This window comes from Cavia porcellus, unplaced genomic scaffold, assembly GCF_034190915.1.
Source record: "Cavia porcellus strain 051 isolate PalLab524CR breed Dunkin Hartley unplaced genomic scaffold, mCavPor4.1 scaffold_10, whole genome shotgun sequence".
Taxonomy (NCBI): domain Eukaryota; kingdom Metazoa; phylum Chordata; class Mammalia; order Rodentia; family Caviidae; genus Cavia; species Cavia porcellus.
Genome location: NW_026947493.1, coordinates 15,892,826 through 15,905,115, shown reverse-complemented (window position 1 = coordinate 15,905,115; position 12,290 = coordinate 15,892,826). Strand labels below are relative to the sequence as shown.

At 37.1% G+C, this 12,290-nt stretch overlaps 1 protein-coding gene and 1 pseudogene across 7 annotated transcripts in view; both read right to left on the bottom strand.

The window, feature by feature from the left end:
• Positions 1-266: 266 nt before the first annotated feature.
• Positions 267-12,290, bottom strand: part of Ube2e1 (ubiquitin conjugating enzyme E2 E1) — an 86,077-nt gene continuing 74,053 nt past the window's right edge. For all 7 annotated transcript variants that reach the window (XM_005008299.4, XM_063257009.1, XM_005008300.4 and 4 more), the window contains 3 exons: positions 3,234-3,366; positions 1,956-2,103; positions 267-1,098 (listed from right to left, as the gene is read on the bottom strand). In XM_005008299.4, coding sequence (XP_005008356.1) covers positions 1,001-1,098; positions 1,956-2,103; positions 3,234-3,366 — 379 coding nt within the window. In that variant the 3' untranslated portion in view covers positions 267-1,000. The remainder of the gene's footprint in view (positions 1,099-1,955; positions 2,104-3,233; positions 3,367-12,290) is intronic.
• Positions 7,007-8,625, bottom strand: LOC106025770 (phytanoyl-CoA dioxygenase, peroxisomal-like; annotated as a pseudogene).

The following is a 12,290-nucleotide window of genomic DNA, read 5'->3' as shown; positions in this document are numbered from 1 at the left end:
AAAGATGCCTGGTAGTGTACGCGTATAATCCCAGCATTTGGATTGGGTCCAAGACCAGCCTGAGCTACATAGTAACACCCTTTTTTCCAGAAAGGTAAATAAATAAAGATGCAGCAGAGTTTGTATGAGATTTAACCTTTCAAGACATCTCCTGATCTACTGCTGTATGAAGTACCAGTCTTAAGTCATATTTCATTAAGTTATTTAGAAAAGAAAAATTTAGAAACTGCAATCAAAAGGCAAAGGATAGTAAATGAACAGGGGAGTGTTAGCTGATTGTTTTTAATATGGTTTATTAACACAATAACAAATGCAGACGTAAGAAGTCTACAACATATAACTAATCCACTCAGTGACTCCTATTCCACGCCTTACACTTAACAGCTTAAGGTATTTCACTACAGGTTCTCAGAAGTCCTGATTCAAACCTTTAAAGTAAATTTCATATAAAATAAAATACATTAACTACTCATATCCTACATGGTGTCTTATAGCCACATCTATTTTATATATATATTTATATTTATTTATATATATATATGAGATGACAGTCTTAAAAACTCTGTTAAATATCAATGTTCCCTTCCAAGAAGAGCCAAATTCCAATTTAAAACAAAGAAGTAGGAAGAAGTAGGCCATCTTACAATGACTTTACATAAATGGCCATGTGTGAACCTGTACAAAATTAAGCTGTTTAAAAATTACATACAAGCAGTTGAATCCAATATAACCCAAATATCTAGTATACATTCTTTTCTGTATTACATTTCAGCCAATATTGTAGAACTAATGAGTTTTAAAAGTTGCTATTACCAATTTTGTTTACTGTAGCAAGATACCTTAAGTTACAACAAAATCTTAGGAAATAAGACTGAATAATATCTGTTATAGAAATACCCTACTCTTTACCAACTCCCACCCTCCCCTGCCCCTTTAAATCATAAGCAGCTCTCTTCTGTGACAGACAAATAATGTAAGAATTGTGAAAACGCAGTTCAATTTATGTAGCGTATCTCTTGGTCCACTGTCTGGCCATTCTGTCATGTTCTGCTCTGTTGGTCATATACTGAGTGGCAATACTTCCCACCAAAGGGTCAGCTGGGGGGAAAGAAAAACTAGATTACTTTGCAGAGAGGAAAATAACATTTTATAGCCAATTATAACAGAATATTTGTGATCTAATCTGTTAGAAATACCACTTCCCACTCTTGTGTTTTTCCTTCTATTTTAACAAGAAGATGAGGTGGGAAACAGAATGCTCTAGCTTTATTTCCTTATTCTGTTTCAGTCTTAACAAATACCACTCAATGGAGTTTCTCTGCTGTTTTGTTCCCTGAAACTCAATAGAATCAGCAATGTGTGGCACCAGCCTACTATGAACGCACAGCTGTGTTCACATGATCTCTGTTCAGTGGCCCTCTTCATGGCCCAGTGAACGCTATATGAAACCTTAAAGTGTGCCTAGTGAGAAGTAAAAACTTGATATAACCAAAAGAAAAAGCATTTTCTAAATAAAAGAAAATGAAGGTTCAACAAAAATCACAACTCAGTAAATCATTAAGCATGATTAAGCCCCCCCCCCAAAAGGGGGAGCATTTTCAAAGATTGAGGGCCAACCTCAGCTTTGAGTTCTGGATCAGGCCACAAGAAACCCAGCATTTATAGAGTAGGTGGTTTGTTTTTTAAGAGAATTACATGGAAAAAATAAGGCAATGATTCAAAATGTGAAAACCCCAGAAAAACATTGTAAGTCTTAAAACATCTCCTTTCTAGAATGTGACAATTAGTGATAAAATGGCTACATTTTTCAACTAGTGAATTCAACTTCTCTTGATTAAAAATTTCCTTTAAAGCTCTTACAAAAATAAAATATTTAGAATAATCTTAGTTTAAGTAGAAAACAAGAATTTTTCAGGTGAGGAATAAAATGTAAAAAATATTATCAATAACCTTACCAGGATTACAGTCTGTAAGAAGTGAGCAGATAGAAAGGAGGACTTTAGAAATAGTTAGTGCTGGACTCCAATTATCTTTCAATATATCCAAGCAAATAACTCCTTGACTGTTAATGTTACAGTGATAGATTCTTGTCCGAAATGTAACCTAAAAAAATAAGGTCGTGTGAAACAATGTTCAAAGAGCAAAAATGTTTTAACTGAATGATCCTAAACAAACTCCCTGCTGTTGTGTTTGTTAAAAGGTAGATAACATATTACAGTAATTTAAAGCAGACAAGACAGATTAACACAGTTTTGTAAATCTGAGGTGAGATGGTAACATCTCTGATATTGTCAATTTCATTTAAAAGTAATGTTCAGTGACAAAAGCAAAGTTCAATACTTCCTTCTCACCTTAATACTACATTTCAACAGCTAATCGTTTGCTGACCTCTTGTGTTATCTGACAGTACTACACTTCTACAAAGTGTCAGAATCAAACACTGAGAACCATAAATCATCCATGATATGAAAAATTAGCCAAAGAATGTCTACACACCAAAAACAAACAAACAAGAAAAAACTTTTACAAATGTGAAGATCTATTTTTGCTTTATATGACCCATATACCAAATCCAGACATTCCAGCAAAATCCCCCAGCCTGGACATTAAGATGAGTCACATGAGAATATCAGTTATTTTGTTTGGTTTCCTAACTTTTGAGATACCAATGTAAAATTACTGTAATTACTGTTTTTTAAAAAATGACTTTCAATTCTTGTTGCTACTTTTGACTGGACTTGCAAATCATAAATTGTTGGGTATTCAAGAAATGAGTGATTTGGGCGATCCCCACCTATCATAGTCAGAGAACTAAGGAACAATTTGAACAAAACTGAAAGATGAGAAGAAAGAGACTTCAAAGCTTTATCAGGAGATTCTGATTCTTTAGTTTCAGTGTATGGATATAAAAACTACTTTTAACTTTGTGTGTCTTTTCTGTAGGGCAGAAAATAGGTGATTAATTCTGGGTTACTAACATTACTATCAATAGCACACTTCATCTGGTGTGGTGGCATACACCTTAATCCCAGCACTCAAGATCACTCTGAGATATTGAGCCCCTATTTCATAAAAACAAAAATAATGTAATTTAAACCACTCACTCACAGATATGGTCTCTGCCAAATGAGGCACAGGTAGAAGTATTTTGGTACATTCACATATATAGATTCCTTAAGACATAAAAGAAATCCAGTTTTGTAGTGGAAAATTAAATCGGGGGGATTTCTTACCTTTGGAGGTTTGAAGGGGTATTCTGGAGTAAAAGTGATATCTAGGAAGAATACACCACCTTCATACACAGATCCTGGAGGTCCTAGAATGGTAGATCTCCACTCATAGATGTTGTCACCTTTGGGACCCGCACTGTGAAATAATGTATCAACAGGTAAATAGATAGTGGCACCATCCCAATTTTTATATGGTCTTAAAAGAGAAAATGATCACTTCTCTTTTCCCTCTTTGTTTAATATGTGGATTCTCCTAGGAAAAAAATTACCTTTTTAAGCAGAACTGAGGGCATACCCATCAAATAAGCTGTAGACAAAATGTTGTATCTCTTCTAAAGGACTTCTTAAATCTTACCTTGGCTCGTAAAGTGTAAACAATACAGAGAAACACACATTACCACACAAAAGCTGACAGTGACACATGACAAATTTTTCCTTGACACTTGTAATTTGTGGACATTTTAAGCACAAAAGTTGTTTTTCTGACTTGATGGTTTTTCTTCCTTGATCTTTATCCCCCTGATCTTATAACTTTACTCGGTGGGGGGAGACGGACAAGTATCCAATTTCAAGTTACTCAGTTTCATTTCCACGTATATCAAATACTATCTGTGTACTCTCTAAACATTGTAATTTGAACATTAATCCAATTTTTATACCTATTAAATACCCTGGGAACCTAATTTGGCCATAATACCTTTCCAAAGCATCATTTTTGTTTCCAGAGTGGTTTGTATTTAATGTAGTAACATAATTTCAAAATTTTTTTACCCTCTAAAGCCTAAAATCCATGAAGAATATACCTGATGCACAAATCAGTAACTGGAATATTATGGTATTGAAAAAAGACAAAACGGTGGGGAAATGGTTCTGCCACTAATGTAAAAAAGCCCTTCCTCCAGCAAGGCTGTGGCATGAGGTAAACGTACAGACTGACTAGTTTACAGAATTTCATCGGAGTTGACTTACATCTTTTAGGAATGGTGTGTCTGTGAAACAACAAGAAGTCCTTGAAGAGTCAGTACTAATTTCTACAGGGCATGAAAAGATGCACTTTTAAGTATATGATGTGAACTGGATCTCTTTAAACATTTAATATTCATTAAACTAGGCAGTGCACTATCAAGGGTTCTGATACTAAATAGGACAATTACTGTTGTCAAGAGGTGGTTAAAAATCAGGTTCAGTTCCTTTTAAGATGAGAAGAAAGAGGAATAAAAAGCCTAGTAGGGCGTCTACTTTCCTAGAACCTAATACGGTGTACAGATTTTTTTCTTTCTTTATAAATATTAAGAGTGGGAGATGCATCGGAACATGGATTTGAGGAATGAGCTTACAGAAAAAACATGCTAGGGAAGATGACATGGTACTGTAATTTTTATAGAAGGACCTGGCCAAGAAGAGAAAGTTACTATATGACCATAGCAACTTACTCAACCCAAGCTGGTATCACCTGTGTCACACGGAAATAAGGTGGGTGGCACATGCCTGTAACCTCAGCACTGTGGGAAGCTGAAGCAAGAGGATCACCCTCTAGAGACACACTGAGACCGTAAAGCAGTATACCCAGTCACCTCATTAAATGGTACTGCTCACCATTTAACTTTTTGTCAGTTATTCCCACTAGCTCAAAAACAGTGTGACCCTTCAATATTTTCTTGTGGTGGGCATTCCTAAGAACTATTGAAAACTTGTTCCAGATAACAAATGGAGAGACCTTTTTCCACTATAAAGTCATTTATATTTGTGTTTACAAGAGTTCTACTTTTATATGATAATCACAACTTTCTGTCAGCTCTGACAGAAACAAGCTGTACCTCTCCAGTGGAAGGATTTTACCCCCATTACTTTATCTCTTGAAATTGGAACAGGTTCTTTATCAGAGGTCTGCATTCCCGGCCCTTATGGTAACCCCAGTGGGGGAAGGTGTTAGGACATGTGGCTGTTAGAAGTTAAGTAGGTGATGCAGTAGAAGCCTTCGTGAATGGGGAGTTAATGTCCTTCTAAAATACCCTGGAATAACCTCTGAGCTCTGCAGGGAATGGGCTAAGACAACTGTCTGGAAACTTAAGAGGTGCCCTAACTAGTCAGTAGCTGAAACTGCCAGCACCTTGACTTTGCCTTCTAGGCAATTTATTCTTTAAGATATAAATAAAAAGACCTACTATGAATTATTTATAGGTAAAGAATCAAGGTTGAAACAAGAAGCTAAGCCCTGTAAGTCCAGTGCTGACAATATTCCAAGCTGTTTCTTAAAAAGACTACCAGTTAGAAGCTATACTGTTTTGTTTACTTTGTGGTACTAAGGATTGAACCTAGGGCTCACTATAAAGTATTTTTCAAAGTTCCCCAGGCTAATCTTGAATTTGTGGTTGTCCTGCCTCAGCCTCCCTCAGTGCTGGGACTTTATAAGCATGAGCCACCTTGCCCAGCCCAGCTATATTGTTTTCTTCACATCCAAAGTGATGCTAAGAAACCAACCTTTAAAAAAAAAAAATCTAACCCTGGAAATAACACAGTAGTTGGGCTCAGTTCTATTAAAAGTTAAAGAATATACAGATAATTGTTTGATCTCAATTTTCATTGAGCAGTAGTATATGCAACTTTAAAAATTAAGGATTCCAGTCTGGGGATTTAGCTCAGTGACAAAAGCACTTGCCTGCCAAATGTGAGGTCGTGAGTTCAAACTCAACAAAAAAAACTCCTTGGAGGCCTAAGGCCTAGTACTAGTTTGTAAACAAACATGTCCCTCCTTTTTATTTTTATATTTATATTTTTATGTATTTATTTTTGGTGCCAGGGATCAAACTCAGGACCTTGCATTTGCCAAACAGGCATTTGTACCCCTGAGCTAAGCCCCCAGCCCTGTCCCTCCTTTTTTGCCTGTGGAACCACTGGTATAGATTACTGGAAGTAGAGCACCCGGTTAGGAATATTGTCTTTTTTGTTTCGAGACAGGGTCTCTTGCTGTGCAGTTTAGGCTGGCCTCAAACTCAAGGGAACCTATCTGCCTCAGCCTCCTGAGTGCTGGGATTTCAGGAACATTAAATCTTAAAATTTTCAGTTTGTTATGTGTAAGTATAAAGCCAAGTAAAGATTGTTACTTTATAATTTAATGTGCTTTTGAGTATAACTTCAGAAAAGAGTGTGGGGAAAGAATAACAGAAAAATGTATCATTTCTGTTAAAACTTCAAAAATGGAGGCTAAAGATGGCACAGAAACAAGTCACTGTTATGTGAAACAATGTGCTGTAGCTGAAATCATCAATTACGCAACAGGAGTCCTAATCTGTGAGCCACAGGTACTATTACTATTGTAAAAGGTCTGAGAATCTACTGAAATGACCAAGTCTTGCTGGAATTAAAACAACACAAAACTTTAGACATTGTTGTTACTAGATAATGCATATACTTATGCATTGTTTCTTCTTAATTAGAAAAAAAATAAGCAAAAAATATGCTACAGGAGTCTGCTCTAGGTAGGAGCTCTTTTTGCTTTCTCAGTTTTGAGAAAGTTAGGATCTACTGGTCTAGAAACTGAGCAGACCTGTTCTCACAAGGCTAGTATCAAAACAGGCAACAGGAAAATCTACATGGGTCTGTTCTAGTGTCCTGCCATTTTTCAGTAAATTGACTCACTAGATTTACACTCAGATCAGCTAAGGCCTTCTGTCCCCCTCTCTTCAATTGCAAGCACTGGTTACAATATACTTCAGAAAAACATGTAATTTAAAGTCAATCTGAATAATCACAAATAGGAAAGTTGTGCGTATAGGGGAAAAGGAGTAACAACAACTAATGTACTTCACAATTTTGCCTAACGTCTACCTGTCTTCACCTGGGCACTTAATTTGATTAAGTCATCTCAGCTCTGCATGCATTTTTAAAAAGCCAGTTACTTCAAAAGTATCCCAGAGATGGTTTTATCATGTTTATCTTATTGATTTTATTATGTGTGATAGTATAAACAAAAATTTTTATGGACAAGGAGATAATATAGTAAACATTGTTCGTTTTCTGTTGTTTCTGAGTACCCTGTAATACTTTCATTCTCTTGAATGGTTTTATTATACTATTTTGTTATGTTTGATACTGTAGTGTATGAAAGTACACTCAAATATTTCAAGGAAAGAGAAACTGTGGTACCTGCTACTGTTATGTCGGGTTGTCCTGTTGGTGAAACACTATGTTGCTTAAATTGTTCTGTTCTGATCTGTTTTGTTATGTCCTCTTTCATCTTAATCTTTTTTTTTTAAAGTATAAGACAACACTCTTGCGTTTATAGCCCAATTATCCCTGTTTGAAGATGATGAAATTTGTCATTAGTCTGTGTGACAATCTGAGGATACAGAAAGAGACTATGGATATGCCACTTACATTTATTTCACTTTTTACTTCCACTAAAGCAACATACCCCAATGCAAGATTAACTCTATAAATTGAGTCCCGATACAAATTTGATTGTTAAAGAGAATAGATTACACCACTCCAATAAGAAAATCGTTTCCTTAGAATCCTTGTTTCATTTTATTTATTTTGATACTGAGAATGGAACTCGACCTGATGTTTGCCAGGTGTTATGCTGCTGGGCTATATTCTGGGCCCTTGGCTTCTTTTAAAAGCACTACGGGCAGTTTTATTTTTCTCCCCACCCTGGGCTATTTCAAAGGTTAATTTGTTCTCCTGTCACAAGCTAGGCTCGAAACTTCCAAATATCCTTCAAGCTGACATTAGTTGTGCCAAATTTGTTTGCTATTTTTATCACTTCTTTCTCAATGTCTTGATTGGTGCCCTTCACAGTGATGTGGCAACTGGCACTGGCATAATGGCAGAAAATTACTTTCCTAAAACCTTGAGTTCTGTTCCAGCCAGATCCATGGACAACCAAAGGATGAAAGAAAACAGTGTCTCCCTTGTCCATTATGAGATGTATATAGGTATTGTCCTGTTCATAGTCCTGGATCCTGTGGAACATTAGATTCACTCCACCCTCCCACTGGGGTAACCATGTGGCTTCACAGAACTTTTGTGGGTGCCTGGAGGCACGAACAAACAACTTTTTATCTGGGCAGTGTGCTCCACTGTGGTCCAAATACCAACAATGTGATCAATGGGTCGAAAAGGTAAATAGTGCAGATCCTGGTGCACAGGATGACCTGCTGTCTTACTGCCAGCAGGAAGTGAGTTTGAGACCAGCCTAAGTTACAAAGTGAGGTCAAGGTCAGCCTGAACTATACAGTGAGACCCTGTCTCAAAAAGACCTGCTGTCTTACTGCCAGGTCCGTTTATCAGCATTGTGTGCACAGCCATAATAGGTCCAGTAAAGCACTCCACATATTTCAGAATCTGGGGAGAGTGCAGTATCTAAGGAGCTCTTCATATTCTTTGAAACCATGGATCTTTCAAATCTCTTCTCACTTGCAGTATATTCTGACTTCAAAATGTTCACATCTCATTACCTGTATTCATTCCTGGTGCTTTCACATTTCTGCAGATTTTTTTGAAAATCATCCCAAAATATCAGCATCAGACACCAAGTTTTTAATGTCAAGAAAACTGTTATCACAAAATTTTCTCTGTTCCAGTGTTAGCACATCATTATCCAAAGTATACTGGAATTGTTGATGCTCTATACTGGATGGGAAAACAGTCCCCTGTCCACCAGCCACCTAGATGTTCCAGCGATCACAGGCAACGGTTGCCAATGTGCATCCAAAAACATGGCTGTGGCAGAGGAGCAGGGCAGCTCCACCTCCAGCCTGGGCCCTAGCCAGCCCATTTAGATTTTCTTTAAAAAGATGTTTAAGATTTGTTTGTAACCAAAACACTTCAAAATAAACTAAAACTTCTGCACAAGGCAAAAGAAATACAAGTCAGTTTTTCCTTCTAAGTCAAAACCAATACATTCATTTTAAAAGATACTCATTTTGACATGGTGTTTTATTTCTATAATGCTTTCTGACTTCATATATACATAAACCTTAAAGAGCAAGGATTATTCACAAAGCACAAGACAATTTTGGCACAGAAAAGTCTGACTGACAGGCAACATCTCCACTGGATAAATCTGACAGACACTGACACTAAACTGATGATTATACAAAGTCTAAAGCTATTAAAGTTGGTAACACAAAATAAAAGTTATATAGAAGATAAACCCTTGAGAAATTAATAAAACCAATTCTAAAAGACTGTCATTAGAGCAGTCGTACGTACAGCATGTGTAACTTGGCAAGATCTTGACTCAAATTTTTTTAAGGGCTGGGAATATAGCTTGGTGGCTCCCTGAATTGTCTTAAAATTTTCAAGTCTAACATTTCTCACAAAATAATGTTTAACACAGGATCAAAATTGATATGTCTCACTGCCAGGTGACTTGAACCATCGGTGATACGCGCATTTACTGTTCCACTGGTATGAACAGAAGTACAAACTGCCCAGTAGGACAGTCACACATGTGCCACCCACTGGTGGTTCAAAGTGGCAGGAACATATTCAGCTTCACTCTGTTTTTGTTTTATAATGGTGTTTTTGTGTCATCCTCTTCTTCCATACTCAGTACTTAGTACAGATTGCTCTGCTTTTCCATTTCAACAGTCAAAAGCCAAAGCTGATTTCAAGTTTCAGACAATACTACAGATTTCTTAGCAAGATCATGCTGAAGCAAAGTTAGAATCCAACTTTAGATTTTTCATTGGAAGAAAAAAACCTTGGCTTACAGACACATAAGCCTCTAAGTTACATGTTATTTTAGGTATAATTTTAAAGGCTTAGTTAGAAACAGCAGCAATGCATGAGTTAAGAAACAGGTAAAGCAGCTGAAGTGTAACAGCATATTTCAAAAACAGGCGGACTCAGGACCAACAACATTGTAAATTAACATTCTACCCGTGTAATCCCAGCACTCAGGAGGGTGAAGCAGGAAGTGAGTTTGAGATCAGCCTAAGTTACAAAGTGAGCTCAAGGCCAGCCTGAACTATACAGTGAGACCCTGTCTCAAAAAGATTAAAAAAAAAAAAAAATTGCATTTACCTACCTAAAATTTCAAGTAATTCCTGATACCCCACAGTACAATTACTGCATAAAATGAAAATACTATTTGAGGATAGTAAGATGCTGCTATTTGAGGATAGTAAGATGAAGTAAAGACTGCCTATGAACTGTATCTGCGTCATGTAGAATCTTCATGATAAGGCATACTACTCATTAAATACATCATTCCCACCCCCACCATTTCAGTGATCAACAGTAGCCTTTACAACAGTGATTCTCAATCAGGGAGTAACTTAAAACAATTTCATCTATAGTCATTTCTGGATTATCACAACGGGGAGGGAAGGTACTTTGGATTCTAGTAGGTAGAGGCTAGGGATGCTGCCTCTGCATCCCTACAATGCATCTGACAGACCCCATGACAAAGACTCATCTCAACCTAATTTATCAATGGTGCCAAGCTTGGGAGATTTCTCTACCTTAGAGAAAAATCTGTGCACAGTTAAGCTAGGAAAGCAAAGAACTTCAGTTAAAATCCGTTATCAGATTCCAGTGCTCATCCTTTCATTTTACTGTTCTGTGCCTGGCACAGGAAAAGCTTCAGTATGTACGGTTATTAAATATGCATATACCCCGAATGTCCCACAGACCCACTGTTCAAAGTGTGATCCCTCAACAAGCAACAACAAACTGGTAGAATGCAGATGTGTTCCTTGAAGTGAACCAGGCTTGTAACCTTGGCTATTTTGAGAGGCTGAGGCAGGAGGATTACAGCGCATGCTCAAAAATTTAAAAATGGCTGGAATCGTAAGCTCAGTGGTCGAATAAGCATAATGCCTTAGTTCAGTCCCTAACGCTGCCCCCCTCAAAGCAGACTTGAGACTGTACCCCAACCTAAACAATCTGCATTTTTTAAAAATCGGTACCAAGGATCGAACTCACGACCGCCTGCTTGCAAGGCAGGTGCTTATGCCGCTGAGCTAAATCCCCAGCCCCAACAATCTGCATTTTAAGATCCCCAAATAATTCCTATATACATTTCAAGTTCTAGAAGTCACCTATTAAGAACATTAGGTGGTGATGTATACCACCTCTACTTTCTGATTTTCTACACTTAAATTACCATTTGTGTCTTATGTAGTGCACCCTCCTTCCCTGTCTATATCCTTTGCACAAAGAAAACCCTGGTTATGTTTTGTTCTGTTTATATTGAAAAAAAAAAAAAAACAAACAAAATTTAGAAAATTCTTACAGAAAGAAATCTGCAATCCAATCTATATTCCCTATGACAAACATTACTCAAAATTTCATTTTTAAATTTTCTTTTGCTAAGAAGTTCACAGAAAATATGATAAGCTAAGAAGGTAGCAATTTGTATCAAAACTGTATCTTTTCCCCAATAATGATCTCCAAATGTAGAGGAGAAAGTTGCCTTCTGCACATGATGTGCTTGGCACAACCCACTTATTCCTTCATAAAACAGTAACCACTTGTAACCTAGAAGTCAATGGCAGAAAGAACTTGAAAACTTCTTGAAGTTGAAGAACTTTTAACAATTCTGCCTCAGCTTCCTAAATGCTGAGATTACAAGCATACATCACCACCCAGCAGTAAGTTCTTTTCAATAGCAGGGCAAACACTCTCATAGTCCTATCAACTAAGTCATCAGCCTTCTCATCCTAGGTGGGGGAAGAGGAAAAGAACACTGGTACTGCTAGGATTTACCAATCAGGTTACTCTTCCTCGCAAAGACCTTGTAGGCCGCAAGCCTACCTAAAGTATTCTCCAGTAAAGCTCATGCCCACACAAGATTTCATAATGGGAAGATACTCAAGCACTTAGTCTGAAACAATGTAATCCACTGAATGCCTCCAGGCCAAGAGTCCCTACCAAAGCTAAGAAATGCAGCCTACTACATTTCTCGAAAAGATGAACTGACATCCAAAGGAATTTTCTTTTCCTTTTTTTTCTTTGTAGTGCTGGGGATTAAACCTAGGCTTCATGCATGCTAGATAAGTATTCTGCCATTTAGCCATACCCCAGGTCCTCCAAAGAGATTTTTGATAT